This window comes from Pipistrellus kuhlii, unplaced genomic scaffold (genome assembly GCF_014108245.1).
Source record: "Pipistrellus kuhlii isolate mPipKuh1 unplaced genomic scaffold, mPipKuh1.p scaffold_m20_p_44, whole genome shotgun sequence".
NCBI lineage: Eukaryota > Metazoa > Chordata > Mammalia > Chiroptera > Vespertilionidae > Pipistrellus > Pipistrellus kuhlii.
The window spans coordinates 1833307-1855855 of record NW_023425545.1 but is presented as its reverse complement, the minus strand read 5'-3'; the positions used below and the strand labels follow the sequence as shown (position 1 = coordinate 1855855).

Sequence of the window (22549 nt, the reverse complement as noted above, 5' to 3'; positions counted from 1 at the left end):
CCGACAGAGCTGCGGGCAGGACGCTTCCGGCCATTCCCTCGCTGCGGCCGGCAGCGTGGACTGTGGATTTGTGCCGGACGGTCCCGTGTGCCCTGCAGCGTGTGGCTCCCCCTGGTGGCCCTCGCTTGGCCGCGGCTCCCACGCGTCTCTCCTCCCCTCCAGGCAGCGCCGGAGCCTGGGCTGCGGTGTGAAAGCCAGGGGTCCCCAGGCCCCGACCACGACCGTGGCCTCCCCTCACGTGCCTGATCCTGTGTCGACCTAGGAACCAGGAGGTCAGGGTTCGATTCCCGGTCGCGGCACAGGCCTGGGTGCGGAGTCAGTCCTCAGTGTGGGGCGTGTGGGAGGCAGCCGATCTCTCCCTCCTTCTCTGAAGCCAATAAAAGTCTATGTTGTTGGTCTGTGTTTTTTTTAAATATTTTATTGATTTTTCACAGAGAGGAAGGAAAAGGGATAGAGAGTTAGAAACATCGATGAGTGAGAATCATCGATCAGCTGCCTCCTGCACACCCCCCACCGGGGATGTGCCCGCAACCGGTACCTGCCCTAGACTGGGACCCCTCAGTCCGCAGGCTGACGCTCTATCCACTGAGTCACAACGGTTTTGGCAAAAGTCTGTTTTTAATGGCCGAGTCAGATGAGGGCAGGAGCGGAAAAGGCAGGGCCCGGCCGGCGTGAGCACCGGGCAGTCCACGCCGGGGTCCATGTGCCGCCACGCTCAGCGCCTCCAGCTCGGGCCCAGGCTGCCCGTGGCTGGAGGTGGAGACCTCGCACCCGGGCCTTTCCTCGGTGGCAGGGGTGGAGGGCTGGCCTCTGCTCACGCCCGCCACTCAGGTCGCCAGAAGGTTCTAGAAGCCCCAGAGCCGAGGGGACCCGGGGTTCTGTGGCAGTTGGAGCCGTTGAGGGAAGGAAGCCATTTCCTTTGCTGGTCTCTGGAGGAGTGCCCGTCAGTGTGCCCTGCTGGCCCCTGGGCAGCATTTGCCGCCAGCTGGTGAGGGGCCCTCGGCCGGGGGAGGGGACCCAGGCCCCAGAGGAAGAAGCCCGGCTCCTGCTCAGGCCGGTCGGGTGGGAGGGAGGTGCTGGAGCCTGTTGAAGGGCTGGGCCCAATCGGGGTGGGGTGGGGGGCTGGGGACAGTTGGGGTACGGGGTGGTGCTGGGGCTGGTCAGAGTGTGGGTACTGGGGCCAGTCGGGGTGGGGTGCTAGGGCCAGGGCTGGGGCCAGTTGGGGTGGGATGCTGGGGCCAGTCGAGGGGGCCAGGGCTGGGGCCCGTTGGGTGGTGCTGGGGCCGGTCGAGGGGGTGTGGGTGCTGGGGCCGGTCGGGGTGTGGGTGCTGGGGACAGTTGGGGTGGGGGTGCTGGGGCTGGTCGAGGGGTGTGGGTACTGGGACCAATCGGGGTGGGGGTTCTGGGACCGGTCGGGGTGGGGGTGCTGGGGCCAGTTGAGGGGGCCAGGGCTGGGCCGGTCGGGCTGGGGTGCTGGGGCCGGTCGGGCTGGGGTGCTGGGGCCAGTCGGGGTGGGGTGCTGGGGCCGGTCGGGGTGTGGGTACTGGGCCAGTCGGGGTGGGGTGCTGGGGCCGGTCGGGGTATGGGTGCTGGGGCCGGTCGGGGTGGGGTGCTGGGGCCGGTCGGGCTGGGGTGCTGGGGCCAGTCGGGGTGGGGTGCTGGGGCCGGTTGGGGTGTGGGTACTGGGCCAGTCGGGGTGGGGTGCTGGGCCCGGTCGGGGTGGGGTGCTGGGGCCGGTCGGGCTGGGGTGCTGGGGCCAGTCGGGGTGGGGTGCTGGGGCCGGTCGGGGTGGGGTGCTGGGCCAGTCGGGGTGGGGTGCTGGGGTCGATGGGGTGCTGGGGCCGGTCAGGGTGGGGTGCTGGGGTTGATGGGGGCTGGAGCCGGTCCGTGCTGCGGGCGCCGCAGGAGGCGTGCGCGATGCACATCCGTGCGCCGTCCCTTGCCAGGGCCCGGCGGAGGTAGGCCAGCATGACCATCACGCCGGACTCCCGCTTCGAGTACCTGGAGGGCATCGCCGCCCTGCTGCTCAGGTTCAAGCCGGACAAGTGGAGCAAGCTGCTGAGCGCCGAGGAGAGCCTGGTGCTGTTCACGGAGTTCTTCGACAAGCCCGACGTGCCGCTGCTGCTGCTGACGCTCAGCCCCACCGGCGCCATCGTGCCCTGCCTGGGCTTCCCCGCCGCCCTCAAGGCCAAGGGCGTCTACTTCATCAAGAAGAAGGCGGAGAACATCAACAAGAGCAACATCAAGGAGTCGCTCATCTACGGGGACATCAGCCCCGCGCCCGTGGACCAGCTCATCGCCGTGGTGGAGGAGGTGCGGCAGCGGGGGCCCTGGTGCTGTCCGCGAGGGGCCCGGGCCCACGTCCCGGCTGGGGAGCCGGCAGGAGGACAGGCCTGCCCCGAGGTGGCGGGACACCTGCCATCCAGCAGGAACTCGCTACCGCACCTGCCGGCTGAGGCTGGGGGAGGCTTTCCCGTCGGTTTTTAGAGCGAGTGGGAGGGCGGGGGAGAGACAGAGAGAGAAACATCGACGCCAGGGATGGAGCCTGCAGCCCAGGTACCTGCCCTTGACCAGAATCAAATCTGGAACCTTCTGTCTGCAGGCCCCCGCTCCATCCACTTGGCAGAAAAGATGGCGCCCCCCCTCCCCTCCCCCCAGCCCCGGCGCGGCGGCCTCGGTGTCCCGGTCCGCGCCCCCTCGCCGAGCCCTCCTCCCGGCGCCGCGGAGCGGCAGCCCGGCCGACGCCACCCGGTCCTGCAGGTGCTGTACTCGCTGCTGAACCAGAGCGAGAACATGAGCGGCTGGCCCCGCGTGGTCGCGGAGGACCTGGCGAAGCAGGTGCACCGGCTCAAGAACGAGATGTTCGTGATGGGCGGCAAGATCCGCGGCAAGACGCTGCTGCCGGTGCCCGAGCACCTGGGCAGCCTGGACGGCACGCTGGAGTCCATGGAGAGGTGGGCCGCCCTCACGTCCTGGGCGGCCCGCCGGCCTGCGTCACGTGTCCCCCAGCCGGGAAGGGGACCCCGCGTTAGGGTGTGGGTGCCCAGGGCACCGAGGGGCCTGGCAGGGATAGCCCGCAGGGGGGGACGGCACTCCCGAGGGCCCCCTGCCTGACCCCACATGCAGCTGCTGGTGTGAGCGCCCGGAGCTGCCGGGCGATGGCTCCTCCCCCCGCTCACACCGAGGGCGGCCGCTCGGGGCTCCCCGTCTTGGGCCTCGCCTTCCGAAGCTGGCCTTCTGTGTCCGGGGGAGCCGGCCTCTCCGAGCGCACCCCCATCTGCCAGGTGTCCCCTGGCCGGGAGGAGACGGGGAGCCCTCCGGCCTCCCCAGGCGGCTGTGAGGAGGAGCTGCGGTGGGCGGTGGGACTCGGGCCGGTGGTGGGTGCCGGGGCCCCTCGGAGGGCGGCCGGGGAAGGGCGGGCGGCCGGAGCCCCGTGGGACAGGCCGGCATCCCCCACCCGCCTCGCAGGCTCTCCTCGCTGGACAGCACCCTGCTGCACTCCATCGAGACCATCGTCATCGACTGGTCCCACCAGATCCGGGACGTGCTGAGCAAAGACTCGGCCCAGGCCCTGCTGGACGGGCTGAACCCGCTGCCCCGGGTCGAGTTCGAGTTCTGGGAAGCCCGGCTCAAGAACCTGCAGTGCATCCACGACCAGGTGACCGGGCGCCGGCTCCCCGGCTGACCCCGCCCCCCCCGTGCCCCCCCCAGCCCGAGGGGACCCGTTCCCTCCAGTCGGTGCCCGGCGCCCGGCCGCGGGGTCAGGCTGCGCGCCCAGGGTCTGCGCGTCCTGCCGAAAAGCTGCTTCCTTCTCGCCCGCAGCTCAACAGGCCCAAGGTGAACCGCATCGTGGAGATCCTGGAGAAGGCCCAGAGCTGCTACTGGCCGGCCCTGCAGAACGTGTACCTGAGCGTCACCGACGGTGCGCCCCCCAGGGCCCTCCCCCCCTCCATGACGGTGCGCCCCCCAGGGCCCTCCCCCCCTCCATGACGGTGCGCCCCCCCAGGGCCCTCCCCCCCTCCATGACGGTGCCCCCCCCAGGGCCCCGGGGAGGCGGCCCCCCCCCCATGAGCAGCTTCCTGGGCCCCTCTTCTGAGGCAGCTCCTGTGTGTTTTGTAAATATATCTTTACTGGTTTCAGAGGAGGGAGAGGGAGCTAGAGAGAGAAACGGCAGTGAGGAGAGAGAGTCGTGCATCAGCTGCCTCCTGCTCGCCCCTCCCTGGGGATGGAGCCTGCAACCCGGGCACAGGCCATGTCCTCCTGGCTCAAGGCCGATGCTGGACCACTGAGCCGCACCGGCCGGGCAGAGCCGCGTTGGGAGGGGTCCGCCGGGTCTGGTCTGGCGGCGGCGGCGGCCGGCGTTCCCTCCGCGCGGACGCGCCGTGACCCCGGCCTCGGCCTGCTGGTTGTGCGCAGGGCTGAAGGAGGCCAACGACATCGTCCTGCACCTGAAGCCCCTGCAGATCCTGCTGGAGGAGATGGAGCAGGCGGACTTCACGGCGGTGCGTCCGCCCGCCCGTCCCGTCCGCGGGAGGAAGGCGGGGCGGGGGCGGGGCCTCTCCCTCCGCGGGGTCTCCTCCCGGGGGCACAGCTGACGCCCGGCCGGCCGCGTGTCCCCGCAGCTCCCGACCTTCATCGCCAAGGTGCTGAGCACCATCTGCCTCGTCTGGGCCACCTCCAAGCACTACAACACGCCCTCCCGCATCATCGTCATCCTGCAGGAGTTCTGCAACCAGATCATGGACATGGTAGCCGCCCGCCGCCACCCGCCGCCCGCCGCCCGCCGCGCGCAGGCGACGCCGGCGCGGGTGCTGGGCCCCGGGCGGTGCCAGCCCCCCCCCTGCGTCGGAGGGAGGGGAGAAGGAAGGGGGCTGGGCCTGGGCTCTGGGTCCCGGGGACCGTCCTGAGCGGCTCTGTCTCCCTTCCCTTCTCCTTTGCACCAGCCGCCTGCCCGCCCCCCACCTGTGGGTGTTCAGGTGGCGCCCACAGCCCTGTCTGCAGGCCCCGCAGGGCACCTCGCCCAGACCCGCCCCCACACCTCCCCTCACCCCGCAGAGGTGTCTGGCCACCTGTGACGGGGAGGAGGGCGGCTTAGGGGGCGGCAGACGGGCTGTGTCCCGGGAGCGGGTCCCGCGTGGTGGCTGGTGTCCTGCCCGCTGACAGCCCCCCGCAGTGCGCCTGGGGGTGCCCCCCGCGGCCGTCAGAGCTGCGCGTCTGTCTCCGCAGACCCGGAGCTTCCTGGGCCCGGACGAGGTGCTGAAGGGGCTGCAGGGCGAGATCGAGGAGGTGCTGAACGGCATCTCGCTGTCGGTGTCGGTGCTCAAGGGGCTGTACCGCACCTACCAGTTCTGCTGCACCAACATGAAGCTCTTCTTCAAGGTGCTCGGACCCGGGCCGGCGGCGGGTGGCGGGCGGCGGGCGAGTCCCCGGGGGGGGGGCGAAGGTGGGAGGCAGGCTCAGCCTCTCCCCCCCACCCCCCCAGGACAAGGAGCCGGTGCCCTGGGAATTCCCGTCGTCCCTCGTGTTCTCCAGAATGAATTCCTTTTTCCGCCGTGTCCAGACCATTGAGGTACAGGGGAGCCGGGCTCAGCTCTGGCCGCACCTGAGGACAGCAGTGTCTCCCCTGCCCCCTCCCTCCCCCTCCCCTCTGCCCCCTCCCCCTCCCCTCTGCCCCTCCCCCTCCCGTCCGCCCCCTCCTCCCTCCCACCCATGTCACGGGGACACCAGCCGTCCGGCCGGCTGCCTCCCGCCCGGAGCGGTTAGCTGGGCAGGAAGTGCCCGCTGTGGCCCCTGCCTGTGAGTGGCTGGTGACGCAGACGGTCCGGGCGGTGGCCCTGGGGCAGCCAGCTCGGCCTCCGGCTCTGTGACGTGGCGAGCAGTGTGCCCATCACGAGAGGGGAACCACCCGGAGCAGCTGAGCGCGGGCACCATGAGGGCGCCGGGGCCTCGGCCATGCCCTCGTCAGAGGGGCCCCAGCCCCGGACCCGGGTCCCCGCCCAGCTCCCGGCCGCGCAGCCGTGGCCCCGGGTCCCCGTTCTGAGTTGGGGTGAAGGTTTGGGAGAGAGGGCTTTGGCGGGAGGGAGGGGCAGGAATGGCCGTGGCAGCCACGCCGGGTCCCGGGGGGGGGGGGGGGGGGGGGGAGAAGAGCCGGCACGGGCGTGGCCGAGCGCCACGGCGGTCCCAGCCCGCGGCTCTGACGCTGACGGCGCCGGCGCCCGCAGGACCTGTACAAGACGGCCATCGAGTTCCTGAAGCTGGAGAAGATCGAGCTGGGCGGCGTGCGCGGCAGCATCCTGGGCAGCCTGGTGGTGCAGATCCACGAGGAGGTGTTCGAGCTGGTGAAGGTCTTCGTGGACTGCAAATACGACCCCCTGGACCCCGGGGACTCGGTGGGTGGCCAGCGGGCGGGGCAGAGGCCGGAGCGGGGGGGGGGGGGGTGTGGACTGCAAATACGACCCCCTGGACCCCGGGGACTCGGTGGGTGGCCAGCGGGCGGGGCAGAGGCCGGAGCGGGGGGGGGGGGGGGGGTGTGGACTGCAAATACGACCCCCTGGACCCCGGGGACTCGGTGGGTGGCCAGCGGGCGGGGGCAGAGGCCGGAGCGGGGGGGGGGGGGGTGTGGACTGCAAATACGACCCCCTGGACCCCGGGGACTCGGTGGGTGGCCAGCGGGCGGGGCAGAGGCCGGAGCGGGGGGGGGGGGGGGGTGTGGACTGCAAATACGACCCCCTGGACCCCGGGGACTCGGTGGGTGGCCAGCGGGCGGGGCAGAGGCCGGAGCGGGGGGGGGGGGGGTGTGGACTGCAAATACGACCCCCTGGACCCCGGGGACTCGGTGGGTGGCCAGCGGGCGGGGCAGAGGCCGGAGCGGGGGGGGGGGGGGGGTGTGGACTGCAAATACGACCCCCTGGACCCCGGGGACTCGGTGGGTGGCCAGCGGGCGGGGCAGAGGCCGGAGCGGGGGGGGGGGGGGTGTGGACTGCAAATACGACCCCCTGGACCCCGGGGACTCGGTGGGTGGCCAGCGGGCGGGGCAGAGGCCGGAGCGGGGGGGGGGGGGGGTGTGGACTGCAAATACGACCCCCTGGACCCCGGGGACTCGGTGGGTGGCCAGCGGGCGGGGCAGAGGCCGGAGCGGGGGGGGGGGGGGGGGGTGTGGACTGCAAATACGACCCCCTGGACCCCGGGGACTCGGTGGGTGGCCAGCGGGCGGGGCAGAGGCCGGAGCGGGGGGGGGGGGTGTGGACTGCAAATACGACCCCCTGGACCCCGGGGACTCGGTGGGTGGCCAGCGGGCGGGGCAGAGGCCGGAGCGGGGGGTGGGGGGGCGGAGGGCCCAACGCCGAAGGGCCTTGGGACGGCTCTGCCCTGAGGCGGTCCCAGCAGCGAGTGGGCTCGGAGGAGGGGTCCCCCAGCGGGGCCAGCCGGGGCGTCAGGGTGCGCTCCGCCGGCTTTGTGTGCGGATTAAGAGGTGGCCCTTTGGTCTCGGCCGGTGTGCTCAGTGGTGAGTGTCCTCCGGTGCAGGGTCCGTGCCCAGGCTGTGGGCTCCATCCCCAGGAGGCCCTACAATGCTGATCCCCCTCCCCCTCCCCCCCCTCTAAAACCGCCGGAAGCAGTTGTTGTTGTAAGAAGTGATGTTTGAATTCGCTCTTAGGGTTTCGATAACGATTACGCCGATTTTGAGACCAAAATCCAAGACCTGGACAGGAGGCTGGCCACCATCTTCTGCCAGGCCTTCGACGACAGCAACTCCATCGAGTCCTATGCCAAGGTGCGGGCGGGCGGGCGCCGCCCGGGGCTGCAGCGGCCATGCATGGGCCGTGTCCGTCCTGCCCTCCCGGTCTCTCCGCCCACTGTCCCCCCTCTGCTTACGGGGGGCTGGGGGGTGGAGGGCAAAGGGCGATGCCAGCGGAGCGCCCACAGGGACGGCGGGAGGAGCTGCGATCTCAGCCCGGTCAGGCCGGGGGCCAGCGGGAGTCGGAGGGACTCCGGTAGCACTTTGTTTATTTTACGATGTTGGCATCGTTCTCCTCTGAGAACGTTTTTTTTTTTTTTTTTTTTAAATATATATATATATTTTATCTCAGAGCAGAAGGGGGGGGGGAGAGAGAGAGACAAACATCCAGGATGAGAGGATTCGTGGATGGGCTGCCTCCTGCACGCCCCCCACTGGGGACGGAGCCCACAACCCGGGCCTGTGCCCAGACCGGGAATCGAACCCAGGGCCCTTCTGTCCTCAAACCAACGCTCTATCCACTGAGCCACACCAGGCAGGGCCTCTGCTAGCAGAGAGGATGAGGACTTCAGGGAGCCCTGGTGCATCCGGGGGTGCATTTCCCCGGGCTGTGGACCTACTGTGTGCTGTTGGGTTAGAAGCCAGCGGCTCAGGGATGTGCATTTCTCCCTCGGAGCCTGGGGCAGGGGCGGAGGGGAGGCACCGGGGCGCCGGCCTGACGCCGCCCTCGCAGCTCCTGTACATGTGCGGGAGCCTCCTGGAGCGGCCGCTGATCCTGGTCGAGGTGGTGCCGCGCTACTCCGTCATGCTGGAGCTGTTCGACGCCGAGCTGGACAACACCAAGATCCTGTACGACGCGCAGCTGGCCGCCGCGGCCGCGGGCCACATCCCGCCCATCCACCGCAACATGCCCCCCGTGGCCGGGCAGCTCAAGTGGAGCCTGGAGCTGCAGGAGCGCCTGGAGGTGCCCATGCGGGACCTCAAGCACATCGACCACCCGTGAGTGGGCGGGCCTCCCCCCGCCCCCCGCCCCCGGGACCCCACCCCGGGCCTCCCCCCGCCCCCGGGCCCTCCCACCCCAGGCCTCCCCCGGCCCCCCGCCCCCGGGACCCCCACCCCGGGCCTCCCCCGGCCCCCCGCCCCTGGGACCCCCACCCCGGGCCTCCCCCCGCCCCCCGCCCCTGGGACCCCCACCCCGGGCCTCCCCCCGCCCCCGGGCCCTCCCACCCCAGGCCTCCCCCCGCCCCCGTCCCCGGGACCCCCACCCCGGGCCTCCCCCCGCCCCCGGGCCCTCCCACCCCAGGCCTCCCCCCGCCCCCGTCCCCGGGACCCCCACCCCGGGCCTCCCCCGGCCCCCCGCCCCTGGGACCCCCACCCCGGGCCTCCCCCCGCCCCCGTCCCCGGGACCCCCACCCCGGGCCTCCCCCAGCCCCCCGCCCCTGGGACCCCCACCCCGGGCCTCCCCCCGCCCCCGTCCCCGGGACCCCCACCCGGGCCTCCCCCCGCCCCCGTCCCCGGGACCCCCACCCCGGGCCTCCCCCCGCCCCCGCCCCCGGGACCCCACCCCGGGCCTCCCCCCGCCCCCCGCCCCCGGGACCCCACCCCGGGCCTCCCCCCGCCCCCCGCCCCCGGGACCCCCACCCCGGGCCTCCCCCGGGGAGCACACTGGCCTCTCCGGGGGCCCCAGCAGGCGCGGAGGAAACGGGGTGTGAGGGGCGGCCATGGATCAAGTCCCGCGGGGCGCACAGACTCGGCCTCCCGGGAAGAGGCTGCAGGGCCGCCGCAGGGCCCCAGGGGAGGTCTCCCGCCGCAGGGTCATGGCCAGCTCGGAGGCCAAGCTCATCTACCAGAAGTACGACGAGATGATCGAGCTGCTGCGCAGCTACCGCGAGCGCATCTACCAGCAGTGGGTGTCGCGCGTGGACGAGGACTGCAGCTTCAACCTGGGCCAGCCGCTGCTGCAGCGCGACCCCTCGCACCTCATCCGCGTCAACTTCAGCAAAGCGGTGCGCGGGCCTCCGGGGCGGGGCCTCCGGGGCGGGGGTCTCCGGGGGCGGGGCCTCCGGGGCGGGGCCTCCGGGGCGGGGCCTCCGGGGCGGGCCGGGGCCTCCGGGGGCGGGGCCTCCGGGGCGGGGCCTGGGCCTCCGGGGGCGGGGCCTCTGGGGCGGGGCCTCTGGGGCGGGCCTGGGCCTCCGGGGGCGAGGCCTCTGGGGCGGGGGTCTCCGGGGCGGGCCTGGGGCGGGGCCTCCGGGGCGGGGCCTCCGGGGCAGGCCTGGGGCGGGGCCTCTGGGGCGGGGCCTCTGAGGCGGGGCCTGGGGCGGGGCCTCTGGAGTGGGGGTTTTCTGGGGGCATGGTCTCTGGGGGCGGGGCCTCCGGGGCGGGGCCTCCGGGGCGGGGCCTCCGGGGCGGGGCCGGGGCCTCCAGGGCGGGCCTGGGGCGGGGCCTCGGGGCGGGGTCTCCGGGGGCGGGGCCTCTGGGACGGGGCCTCCGGGGCGGGGCCAGGGGCGGGGCCTCCGGGGCGGGCCTGGGGCGGGGGTCTCCGGGGGCGGGGCCTCTGAGGCGGGGCCTGGGGCGGGGCCTCCGGGGCGGGCCTGGGGCGGGGGCCTCCGGGGGCGGGGCCTCTGAGGCGGGGCCTGGGCGGGGCCTCTGGAGTGGGGGTTTTCTGGGGGCATGGTCTCTGGGGGCGGGGCCTCTGAGGGCGGGGCCTGGGAGGCGAAGGGGCTTGGGGCGGGGCCTAGGGGCGGGGCTTCTGGGGGCAGGGCCTTGGGGCCTCGGGGGCGTGGCCTCTGCCATTGGGGGGTGGCCTCTGCAGGGGCGTGGTCTCCGTGCTTGGGTGGGGTCGTTCTGCTGGGCCAAGGCTGTGTCATTGAAGCCTTTGTTGTTTTGTGTGTATTTTTAAATTTAGTAATCTATTTTACTAGCTAATTTACTAGTAAGTTTGGGAGAATTTACATCTTTAAAAATATATATATTTTAAAACCTATTTCAGAGAGGAAGAGAAAGGGAGAGATAGAATCACTGATGGCCGCCTCCTACACGCTCAACACTGGGGATCTAGCCTGCAACCCAGGCCTGTGCCCTGATGCTCTATCCACTGAGCCAAACCGGTTAGGGTGCCATTTAGATTTTTTTTAAATCTGTTTTTATTGATTCCAGAGAGGACAGGAGAAGGAGAGAGAGACATCGATGATGAGAAAAACCATCACGGATCGGCTGCCTCCGGCACATCCCCACCGGGGACTGAGCCCCTCACCCGGCCGGTGTCCTGACCGGGAATGGACCCGTGTCCTCCTGGTTCACAGGCCAACGCTCACCCACTGCGCCCGCGGCCCGGCCGCTTTGTTGCTTTAAGTTCGCTCAGGTCTGTTTCCGACCTGGGACGAGCAGGCGCACCTGGAGGCGCTTCGGCGCGCGCAGGGGCTGAAAGCAGGGCCACCCCGGGACCCGCGTGGAAACGCCCATCTGAGAGTTTGTATTAAAAAAATGAAACGGAAGAACGAGAAACAGAAGTGTTTTCCCTCCCCGCCCGGCTCCGCACCTCGTGGCCTCAGCTGGTGGCCGTGCTGAGAGAGGTCAAGTACCTGAACTTCCAGCAGCAGAAGGCGATCCCCAGCAGCGCCGAGACCCTGTTCTCCCAGTACGAGACCTTCCGCAAGTTTGTGGGCAACTTGGAGCTCATCGTGGGCTGGTACAACGAGGTGAGCCGCGCCCCGGCTCCCGTGGCCACTCCAGAGCTCCGGGCGCGCGTCCGGAGGCCCCCTCGCAGCCTGCCCGCCTGGCCCCTGCCCTGCCCTCTGCCCTGCCCCCTGCCCTGCCCTCTGCCCTGCCCCCTGCCCTGGCCCCTGCCCTGCCCTCTGCCCTGCCCCCTGCCCTGCCCCTCTGCCCTGCCCCTCTGCCTTGGCCCCTCTGCCCTGGCCCCTGCCCTGCCCTCTGCCCGGCCCCTCTGCCCTGCCCTCTGCCCTGCCCTGCCCTCTGCCCTGGCCCGCCCTCTGCCCTGGCCTGCCCTCTGCCCTGCCCTCTGCCCTGCCCTCTGCCCTGGCCTGCCCTCTGCCCTGGCCTGCCCTCTGCCCTGGCCCCTGCCCTGCCCTCTGCCCTGCCCTCTGCCCGGCCCCTCTGCCCTGCCCCCTGCCCTGCCCCCTGCCCTGCCCCTCTGCCCTGCCCCTCTGCCCTGGCCCTTTGCCCCTCTGCCCTGGCCCTCTGCCCCTCTGCCCTGCCCCTCTGCCCTGGCCCCTCTGCCCTGCCCCCTGCTCTGCCCCCTGCCCTGCCCCTCTGCCCCTCTGCCCGGCCCCTCTGCCCTGCCCCTCTGCCCTGCCCCTCTGCCCTGGCCCCTCTGCCCTGCCCCTCTGCCCTGCCCCCTGCCCTGCCCCTCTGCCCTGGCCCTCTGCCCTGCCCTCTGCCCTGCCCCCTGCCCTGGCCCCCTGCCCTGCCCTCTGCCCTGCCCCTCTGCCCTGGCTTCTGCCCTGCCCCTCTGCCCTGCCCTCTGCCCGGCCCCTCTGCCCGGCCCCTCTGCCCGGCCCCTCTGCCCGGCCCCTCTGCCCTGCCCCCTGCCCTGGCCTGCCTTCTCTCGGTGTGAATGGTCCGGAAACGCTCGACGGCGTTGGCGGGCGGCCGGGCGTGGGCAGTGCCGATGTGGGGGAAGGGGCCTCCGCGAGGGCGCCCCTCGCCACAGACACACGCCCGTGGGGAGGCACACGGGACCGGGGGCTTGAAAGCTGGGGCTCAGGGTGCCTGTTCTGGGGAACAGTTCAGAGATCCGCTCCCGGCCTCCTTCCTTCCTCGTCCATGGGGGGAGGTTTAAAAGCACTAGATTAGCTTTGAGGGCAGGCACGCCGGCCCGGCCGGACAGAACCGGTGCTGCTGTTCACGCCGATGTCCGCCCGTGCCCCCGCTGACACGCTCTGCCGGTTCTAAGCCCTGCACAGCTTGTCGTCAGCATGCTTCCTTCTCTCCGCCCCGGGGCGCGGGGATGAGCGAGTTAGGTGCATGGATCCCGGGGATCAGACAGTCTGGACGGAACTGCCGCCTCGGGGCCCGGGGCGGCGGGTTTGGTGGGACCGAGGCCCGGCCGGCTGTGTGTTGGCAGATAAAGACGACGGTGATGGATGTGGAGTTCCCCCTCATCAAGGCGGAGCTGGAAGGGATCGACGTCAAGCTGCTGACGGCCGAGACCACGCTCTTCTGGAACGGCGAAGGTACCGAGGGGGCGGGAGGCTGCCTCTGCCTCTGGCTGCTGCTGTCGGCTTTTTTCTTTTTCTTTTTAAATGTGTTTTTATTGGTGTCAGAGAGGAAGGGAGAGGGGCGGAGAGAGACATCAATGATGAGAGGGAATCATTGATCGCTGCCTCCTGCACGCCCCACACTGGGGATGGACCCTGCAACCGGGCGTGTGCCCTGAGCGGGGATGGAACCAGGACTCCTGGTTCATAGGTCCAGGCTCCCATTGAGCCTGCCCGGCCAGGGCTGGTACAGGGTCAGCTTCGACTGCCACAGGGTCCTGTGTTTGGCCGAAGGGTGGTGCCCTGCCCGCCCAGGCCCTGACCAGCCTGTGGCACCTGCAGAGGCTCCTTGGGGTCCACCAAGGGCCTCCGTTTCCCAGCTGGACTGGCCAGAGGCGGGCACAGCGGAGGCGGGGCCGGTGCCCGTGGCAGCCGGCTCCGGGCAGGCGTCGCAGAAACAGAAAGAAATGTGCCCACGAGGCCCCCGCCCCCCAGTGGACCAGGCAGAAGTGCCTTCCCCAGCTCCCTGTGCCCAGGACCCACGCTGGTGGGCACCCCTCCATCCAGACCTCCAACCTCGCCTCCTGTCCTCTTCTGTGCCTCCACCATCTCTTGTCCGAACGGGGCCCGCGGGCTCTTTAGGGCAAGGAAGCCCGTGATTCCTTTCTCTCCTCTCCCTCAAGCCCATCTTTCTGGCCACTCACCTTCGCCCTCCGTGGCTGTCGGGGCTGGGCCAGGCGGGGTCCCGGGGCAGTGACCGGCGATGCGTTGGGGACAGGGAGGCCCCGCCCGGCGTGGCCCCTCGGGGACCTGGTGCCCAGAGGAGCGGAGGGACTTTCCGGGCGGCGCTCACACCGCGTGTCGAGCCGCCGGCGTGCCCTCCGGCTGACGGGCGGGCGCGGCCTACAGGCGTGCTGGAGTACATCCAGGAGATGCGGGAGATCCTGCACAACCTGCAGAGCCGGATGCAGAAGGCCAAGCAGAACATCGAGAACATCGCCCAGGCCATGAGGGTGGGTGGTGGCCGCACGATGGCGCAGAGCCGGGGGGGGGGGGGGGGGGGGTTCCCTCGTAGCCTGGGGGCGTCGTCCATCCTCCGAGGCCCCGACTGGCTCTGCGGCCCAGCACCCAGGGCGCCCTCAGGGCCGCGTCCTCCCGGCCCGCGGGCCAGGCTCGCTCTGAGGGCTCGCAGACGGGAGCGAGGCCGGGAACGCGCCTCCGACGCCTCCCTCTCGCCCTGGCGCCCGCGCAGGACTGGTCAGCCAACCCCATGTTCGAGAGGAAGGACAACAAGGAGACGGCCCTGCTGGACCTGGACGGGCGGCTCGTCAACCTGAACAAGCGCTACACGGCGGTCAAGGAGGCGGGCGTCAAGATCCAGGCCATGGTGGCGGTGAGGCCCCGGGCGCTCGGCCAGGGTTCCCATAGCAACGGGGCCGCGGCGCGAGCCTGCGCTCTGCGGTCCCGGAGGCTGTGGAACAGCGGCCTCAGGCCGGTTCTCGGGCTCGGTGTCCGCCCGCTGCGCTCTCGGAGCGAGACCGGTGCCGAGCCCGCACGGAGTGGGTGTGGACGGGGACACCCGCCCGCAAGGTCCCCGGCTCGTCTCCCTGGGCCTGAGGCTCCCTGGATACGTGCCCCCCGCCTGGCGGTGCCAACATCTCAGTGGGCACCGCAGTGCGGGTGCACCTGCTGGCCGGCACGCTCAGGTCCGGAGCCCAGGGCCCCGCTGGCCGGGCGCCGGGCGCCGGGGTCTCTCCTGGGTCCCGGCCGAGCTGGGTCCTCTGGGCGCCGCCCCGGGGCTGGGGCATCCAGCCTGTGTTTGGGTCGGTTTTGACGTGGGCACTCAGGAAGCGAGAAGCACCCAGTGTGGGAGCGCGGGCGCGGGCGGGGCGCCCGAGTCCCCGCGGACGGACCCCGGCGGGGAGGGGACCGACGGGCGGGGAGGCGCCGCCAATCCCCCGTCTGCGGCAGGAAAACGCGGAGCTGTTCCGGGCCGTCACCACCAGCCAGTCCTGGAAGGACTACGTCGTCTACATCGACAACATGGTCCTGGACGCCTTTGACCACTTCATCCGCATGTCGCTCAACTACCTCATCAACAACATGGTCCAGGACGTGAGTCCGCGCGTCCGTGCCTGTGTGTGTGTGTGTGTGTGCCGTGTGCGTGCTGCGACCCCCCCCAGCCCACTTCCTGGTCCTTGTGCCCGTGGTCCCTGATGGAACCAGAGAGAGGGGCCCGTCGTCCTGGCCCTGGAAAACGCGTTTTCTCGTTTAAGTATCACTTGTGTTTCGGGTTTATCCTCATCTGAGGATGTTCCCGTTGATAGGGAGAGTGTGAGGCGGGGAGAGACAGCGAGAGACACCTCCGCTGGTTGCCTCCCGCACGTGCCCCCCACCTGAACCGGTCTGACGCTCTCTCCCCTGAGCACCCGCCGGGGTCATTTCACACATTCGGGGACGAGGCCACAGCTCGCCAGTAGCAGACACAGGCCTCGAGCTGGCGGGAGCTGCTCGCTGGCCCTGACCCTGGGCCGGCGGGAGGCGTGCTCCGGGTGGGGAGTGGGGGGGCTCCCCACTCTGGGCGGGCCCTGAGGACGGGGCGGGCGCGGACTCCGCACGGCGTTCCAGGAGAACGTGGCGCCGCTGTTCGAGATCCGTATGGAGCTGAGCGACCGGGGCATGGTGTTCTCGCCGTCGCTGGAGGTGGGCGACGACACGGGCTTCCTGGCGCTCATCGAGAGCCTCATCAACGACATCTACAACGTGGCCAAGCTCATCCCCCGCCTGGCCCGGGGCCGGCTCAACTACAAGGTCAGCCGGGGCCTCCCCGCCCCCGCCCGGGCCCCTCCACGCTCCGCGGTGCCGGTCCCGTCACACACTTCGCCCTCCCTCCCCAAACCTGGTCCTTCCCGGCCATCGGTGCCCTGGCCCCTCCCGTGCCTCTCCTCCTGTGTCGTAACCCGTGATTCCCTCTGCACCCACCCGTGACTGCCCCGCTCCCCGCCCCCCGCCCCCCGCCCGCGGACGCTAAGCGCCACCCACCCTGTGCAGGGGAGGGACAGCCGGGCGGGCTCCCGGCGCCCCGCAGGCACTGAGACGGGGCTCCCCTGGGGGCGTGTCTGGCGGCGCGCTGTCTGGGTGACAGTAACACACACATCTGGAAAAGGCCTAAATGCGCCCAGCCAGCGTGGCTCCGTGGCTGAGCCTCGACCTCTGACCAGGAGGTCACGGTTCCATCCCCGGGCAGGGCACAGGCCAGGGTGTGGGCTCCGTCCCAGTGGGGGGCGTGCAGGAGGCAGCTGCTCCATGATTCTCCCTCATCATGGATGCTTCTCTCTCCCTCTTCCTTCCTCTCCAAAACCAATAAAAAAATATATTTAAAAAAAAACCATTGGGGAAATAAAAAAGACCTAAGTGCCCAGCTGACAGGTGCCGGCCAGCAGACTCCGCGGGGGGGGGGGGGGGGGCATGTAGACCTCAACTGCGTCCCTTTCCGCGAAGGAAACTCGGTGTTGCTGTGGGGCCAGAGCGGAGTGGCGGCCGGGGGCCGGGGCGGCGGGCGGCAGGCGGTGGGCGGCCGGGGGGCCGGGGGCGGGGGGCCAGGGCGGTGGGCGGCCGGGGGGGCCAGGGCGGCCGGGGCCAGGGGCCGGGGGCCGGGGTCCTCACGCCTCACGTGTCCGCGCCCCGCCCGCAGTCGGACCTGGAGGACACGGCGGACCTGATGGAGATGCGGGAGGAGATGTCCAACCTGGTGATGGGCGCCATGAAGGAGGCCGAGGAGTTCCAGGACTCCTTCGAGCGCTACTCCTACCTATGGGTGGACGACCTGCAGGAGTCCATGCGCAACTTCCTCACCTATGGCCGCGTCGTCACCCTGGAGGACCTGGAGCTGCGGCCTGAGGAGCTGGTCCCCAAGTCCCCGCCCACCCTCACGCAGTTCCAGCAGCAGGTGGGGGGGCCGCCCGGCCCGGAGGGGGCGCGGGGGGACCGCCCTGCCCGGGGGCACGTGGGGGGACCGCCCTGGCCCGGGGGGGCGCGTGGGGGGCCGCCCGGCCCAGGGGCGTGGGGGGGCCGCCCTGGTCCCGGGGGGGGGGCGTGGGGGGACCGCCCGGCCCGGGGGCGTGTGGGGGGCCGCCCGGCCCGGGGGGCATGGGGGGCCTAGGAGGGCAGGAGGGGGGTTGGGGGGCAGGAGGCGGGGGCCGGGGGGCAGGAGGGGTTTCTGGGGGGCAGGAGGGGGGGCCGGCAGGGGCGGCGCGGTGCCGTCGGCGCTCCTGGGCGCGGTGAGCAGAGCCTGTCCTGCAGATCGACTCGTATGAGCGGCTGTACGAGGAGGTGCTGCGCTGCGAGAACTCACAGGTGTTCAGCGGCTGGCTGCAGTGCGACTGCCGGCCCTTCAAGCAGGCGCTGCTCAACACCATCAAGCGTTGGAGCTTCATGTTCAAGCGCCACCTGAGCAACCACGTGGTCAGCAGGTGGGCGGCCGCGCTGGAGGACGGGGTGGGGGGGACGGGGCGGCTGGAGGGCAGCACCCCACAGGGCGCCTAGCTGCTGGCTCCGCTGCTCCCCCCGCCCTCCCTCACGGTGCCGGCCTAGAGCCGGGCCTGACCGACGGGCATGTCCCTGTGCGGGGCCAGGCGGGTCCTGAGCGCGGGGCGGGGCTGAGGGCCGGGAGGTGGCGGGGACGCCCTGGATCTGCCCCCCGGGAGGGGAGCGGGGGCGCGGGGCTGGGCAGGCGGAGTCAGGACAGCGTGACGGACGGACGGGCGGCTGCTGTCCCCACAGCCTCGGGGACCTGGAGGACTTCATGAAGGCTGCCAGGGCCGGCCTGAAGGTGCCGGTCAAGGAGGGGGACTACGACGGGCTGGTGGGGGTGATGGCGCACCTGATGAAGGTGAAGGAGCGGCAGGTGGCCACCGACAACATGTTCGAGCCGCTGAAGCAGACCATCGAGCTGCTCAGGTCGTACGGCGAGGAGATGCCGGAGGAGATCTACGTGAAGCTGCAGGTGGGCGGCGGCGGCCGGGGTGTCCGGGGCAGGGAGGGGGGAGGGGGCCTGGGTGTCCGGGGCAGGGAGGGGGGAGGGGGCAGCCTGGGTGTCCAGGGCAGGGAGTGGGGAGGGGGCCTGGGTGTCTGGGGCAGGGAGGGGGGAGGGGGCAGCCTGGGTGTCCAGGGCAGGGAGGGGGGAGGGGGCCTGGGTGTCCGGGGCAGGGAGGGGGTGGTGGACGGAGCCTGGGTGTCCAGGGCAGGGAGGGGGTGGTGGACGGAGCCTCGGTGTGTGGGCAGGGAGGGGGTGGTGGACGGAGCCTCGGTGTGTGGGCAGGGAGGGGGGAGGGGGCAGCCTGGGTGTCCAGGGCAGGGAGGGGGGCGGGGGCCTGGGTGTCTGGGGCAGGGAGGGGGGAGGGGGCCTGGGTGTCCGGGGCAGGGAGGGGGTGGTGGACGGAGCCTCGGTGTGTGGGCAGGGAGAGCAGTAGGAGCCTGGCGGGGGCCAGAGGAGGGCTGTGGCCTTGACCTCCTGTGGCAGACATGGACGCAGAGGGGGACAGAGCCGCAGGCCCCGGCCACGCCGTGCGGGTGGCGTGGCTGCGGGCCCCGTGCTGAGGCCTGGGTGTGTGTGTGGCTGGTCCCGGGGGCTCTGGGTCCGCAGTCCGGCTGGGGAGTTGCAGGAAGCGGTGAGATACATGGTTAGAGGTGGGCCGCAGCGGACAGAATCCATCGTAGAAGGTGAAATGATGGCTGTTTGTGGGCAGAGTCCGTGGGCGAGGATTTGTTCTTTACAATATTTTCTGGCTTTAAGTACGATATTTGCCCCGGTCTGAAGAACTTGTAAAATGTCAGAGTCCACCCGATTTTCCTGAAATGGCAAAATCGTGGAAATGGACAGCAGGGCGGGGCTGCCAGGGACAGGGTGGGGCGGCAGCTACAGCGGTGCCTCAGGCAGTGCCTTCACCGTGATGGGGCAGTGGCTGCCTAGGATCTCACACACGCACGCACACACGCACACACGCATACACAGTGCACACTTGCATGAATACCCGTGTACATACAATGCACAGCACACGTGCACGCACACACGGGTTCAGGTGACCTGCGGAGGCTGGCGGGCACAGGACTGTGGGGCCGCTCCCCTGGGCAGCCGGGAAAGAGCGGGAACAGAGCGCCTGCCCCCCAGGAACTGCCGGAGCAGTGGACCAACACCAAGAAGCTGGCCATCCAGGTGAAGCAGAACGTGTCGCCGCTGCAGGCCAACGAGGTCAACATCCTGCGCAGGAAGTGCCAGCAGTTCGAGGTCAGGGCGTGGGGCGGGGCTTCCGTGTGGGCGGGGCTTTCTGCGTGGGGGCGGGGCTGCAGTGTGGGTGGGGCGTGGAGAGCGGTGGGACTGCAGCGAGGGGCGGGCTTCTGTGTGGGGGGCGGAGCTGCCGTGTGTGTGTGTGTGTGTGTGTGTGTGTGTGTGTGTGTGTGTGGCTGTGGGCGGGGCGGGGCTTCTATGTGGGGGCGTGGCTTTCTGTGCTGGGGCAGGGCGTGTGGGCGTGGTTTTACCTGGGGGGCGGGGCGTGTGGTGTGTGGGCAGAGCTTTTGTGTTGGGGCGGGGCCGGGCTGCAGCGGGCGGGCAGGTGGCGGGTGTGTGACCTGTGCCCTCCGCGGTGATGGCAGATCAAGCAGTACGAGTTCCGGGAGAAGTTCAGGCAGGAGGCGCCGTTCACCTTCAGTGACCCGGAGCCCTACCAGTCCCTCAACAAGGTACCTGCCCCCGCGCCCCTCTCCCGGGGCTGGGCCGCCCTTCTCCCCTCACGCTCTGCTCTCATCCGGGGGACTGGCCTCGAGGAGGCCGTCCTCAGCCCCCACTTAACCGGCGGACAGACTGCCTTCCTGCCAGACCCCATGGGCTCCAGGGCCGCTTTGCTGGAAAGCTCAGGGCAAGCCAGGGTCCGGCGTGGGTCCAGCGTGGGTCCGGCGTGGGGCCAGAGGAAGGGCCAGCGTGCTCCCTGCATGCTGGGCACCTGCTCACCGCCTCCCTCCCCGCCCACCCTCCCCTCGCCCGCCCGCCCGCAGGAGCAGAAGAGCATCCTGTCCATGGAGGGCATCATGGAGGGGCTGTGCAAGTCGGGCAGCCTGTTCGAGGTCGCTGTGCCCGACTACAAGCAGCTTAAGGCTTGCCACCGCGAGGTCCGCCTGCTGAAGGAGCTCTGGGACATGATCGTCATGGTGAGCGGTGGGCGGCGGGCGGCGGGCTCGGCACCAGGAGGGGCGCTCCTGTTTCCCTCCATCGTGAAAAATGCAACGGCAGGCCTGGCCTCTGGGGGGTCGCCCAGGTCCCCAGGCGGGCCACTCTGCGCAGGGTCTGTTTCTTCCTCTCTGGGCACAGGCCTCCTGTGCACCGCCCCTCCTTCTCCCCCTTCTCCTCTTCCTCCCCTCTTCCTCCCTTCCCCCTCCCCCTCCCCCTCTCCTCCCCCCTCCCCTCCCTCCTCCTTCTCCCCCATTCTCCCCTTCTCCCTCTTCTCCTCTTACCTCCTCCTCCCCTTCCTCCCCTCTTCCTCCCCCTCCCCCTCTCCTGCCCCCTCCCCTCCCTCCTCCTTCTCCCCCATTCTCCCCTTCTCCCTCTTCTCCTCTTACCTCCTCCTCCCCTTCCTCCCCTCTTCCTCCCCCTCCCCCTCTCCTGCCCCCTCCCCTCCCTCCTCCTTCTCCCCCATTCTCCCCTTCTCCCTCTTCTCCTCTTACCTCCTCCTCCCCTTCCTCCCCTCTTCCTCCCCCCTCCCCCTCTCCTCCCCCCTCCACTCCCTCCTCCTCCCCCTCCTCCTCTCTCACACCTCACCTCTCTTTAAATTTTTAAAAAACAGCCCAGCCGGTAGCTCAGTGGGAAGCGTTGCCCTGGTTTCCTGGCCCCCGTTGGAGCGGTGCCTCCGCCATGGGCCGTCCTGGTCTTCCCTCCGGCCCGGCGTCTGGTCTGCAGCGCCCGGGGTTCCTGACTCATTAGCCTCCTGGATGTCTGCTTTGCGCGACCTGCTTTTCTCCGTCACTCTGCACCGCCCCCCCCCCACCCGGCCTCATGGAGATCATCACCTTCCTTCCGTTTGCTTTGGGTTCATGTTGCTCTTTCTCCACGTCTTGGTTTGAGTTCTATTGACTGGACACGTCCCATCTTTCCCCGTGGGAATGTTCACAGCACAGCACTGCCTCTGGGCGGCCGAGCCCGCCTATTCCACACTCCCTGCCACTGTCCGTGGCCTCGCTCTCTGTCTGTCTGTCTGTCTGTCTGAGGTCCCTCGAGCCTCGGGCTGTTTGGAAGTCTGTCTTTAATTTCCGAATGCCTGTGCCTGCGGCCTTCCTGCTGGTGCCCAGTCCGGTTCCCTGACTCCAGCCGAGGGGAACCCCGCGCCGGTCTCCGGGCGGCTGCGGCTTTGGGGGGCTGTCCCCGGGCACGGGGCGGGGCACGTTCCGCTTCGGCTGGGCGGATGCCGTGTGCCGGGCAGACCTGCGGTCGGATGCGGCTCGGTCCCTCTGTGTCCCAACAGGTCTTCTGCCCAAGTCGGTTTTAAGCGCTAACTCTCCAGTCGCATCTTCTTAAAAAGTCACCTTTTTTGTCTTTCAAGTTGCGTCTCTCCAGCGGGATTGTTTCTCCCTCGTCTCCGCCCGGTTTACCAAACCCCGTCACCAGCTCTGGGGGTCCCCCCGGGCGCCGGCTGCGGCCGGCGTGGAGGGCGCGGGCTGCGGGGGCGGGAGGCCGGCCCGAGTCCTCCGCGGTGAGCAGGCCGGCGCCCCCCGCAGGTGAACACCAGCTTCGAGGACTGGAAGACCACCAAGTGGAAGAACATCAACGTGGAGCAGATGGACATCGACTGCAAGAAGTTCGCCAAGGAAGTGCGGTCGCTGGACAAGGAGATGAAGACGTGGGATGCCTTCGTGGGGCTGGACAACACCGTCAAGAACATGATCACCTCGCTGCGCGCCGTGAGCGACCTGCAGAACCCCGCCATCCGCGACCGCCACTGGCAGCAGCTCATGCAGGCCACCCAGGTGCGGGGGGCTTCGGGGGGGGGGGCACAGCTTCCCGGCGGGCGGTGGCGGGGGAAGGAGCTGGCCCGCGCTCCGGGGCCTGGGGCGGGCACGGAGCTGCCTCTGGGAGGGATCCCGGGTGGACCCTGCCTGTCTCCCGGCCCAGGTGAAGTTCGAGATGTCGGAGGACACCGTGCTGGCCGACCTGCTCCAGCTGAACCTGCACAAGTTCGAGGACGAGGTCCGGAACATCGTGGACAAGGCGGTGAAGGAGTCCGGGATGGAGAAGGTACCCTGAGGGCGGAGGGTCTGTCCGGGATGGGGAGGGGCCCTGAGGGCGGAGGGTCTGTCCGGGATGGGGAGGGGCCCTGAGGGCGGGAGGGGTCTGTCCGGGATGGGAAGGGGGTTCTGAGGGCGGGAGGGGTCTGTCCGGGATGGGAAGGGGCCCTGAGGGCGGGAGGGGTCTGTCCGGGATGGGGAGGGGCCCTGAGGGCGGGAGGGGTCTGTCCGGGATGGGAAGGGGGTTCTGAGGGCGGGAGGGGTCTGTCCGGGATGGGGAGGGGCCCTGAGGGCGGAGGGTCTGTCGGGTGACGCTGTGGCTGAGGCC

The 22549-nt window shown here is 70.5% G+C and overlaps 1 protein-coding gene across 1 annotated transcript in view; it reads left to right on the top strand.

The window, feature by feature from the left end:
* Window positions 1-1864: 1864 nt before the first annotated feature.
* DNAH17 (dynein axonemal heavy chain 17) overlaps window positions 1865-22549 on the top strand; it is a 63553-nt gene continuing 42868 nt past the window's right edge. The window contains exons 1-26 of the mRNA XM_036412406.2: window positions 1865-2313; window positions 2761-2954; window positions 3469-3658; window positions 3823-3922; window positions 4417-4502; window positions 4623-4748; window positions 5227-5379; window positions 5483-5569; window positions 6222-6389; window positions 7655-7771; window positions 8469-8734; window positions 9549-9741; window positions 11287-11433; window positions 12819-12927; window positions 13861-13964; window positions 14204-14344; window positions 14923-15066; window positions 15580-15762; window positions 16646-16900; window positions 17254-17423; window positions 17734-17956; window positions 19121-19237; window positions 19603-19689; window positions 20002-20154; window positions 21715-21963; window positions 22109-22231. Coding sequence (XP_036268299.1) covers window positions 1969-2313; window positions 2761-2954; window positions 3469-3658; window positions 3823-3922; window positions 4417-4502; window positions 4623-4748; window positions 5227-5379; window positions 5483-5569; window positions 6222-6389; window positions 7655-7771; window positions 8469-8734; window positions 9549-9741; window positions 11287-11433; window positions 12819-12927; window positions 13861-13964; window positions 14204-14344; window positions 14923-15066; window positions 15580-15762; window positions 16646-16900; window positions 17254-17423; window positions 17734-17956; window positions 19121-19237; window positions 19603-19689; window positions 20002-20154; window positions 21715-21963; window positions 22109-22231 — 4230 coding nt within the window. The 5' untranslated portion in view covers window positions 1865-1968. The remainder of the gene's footprint in view (window positions 2314-2760; window positions 2955-3468; window positions 3659-3822; window positions 3923-4416; window positions 4503-4622; window positions 4749-5226; window positions 5380-5482; window positions 5570-6221; window positions 6390-7654; window positions 7772-8468; window positions 8735-9548; window positions 9742-11286; window positions 11434-12818; window positions 12928-13860; window positions 13965-14203; window positions 14345-14922; window positions 15067-15579; window positions 15763-16645; window positions 16901-17253; window positions 17424-17733; window positions 17957-19120; window positions 19238-19602; window positions 19690-20001; window positions 20155-21714; window positions 21964-22108; window positions 22232-22549) is intronic.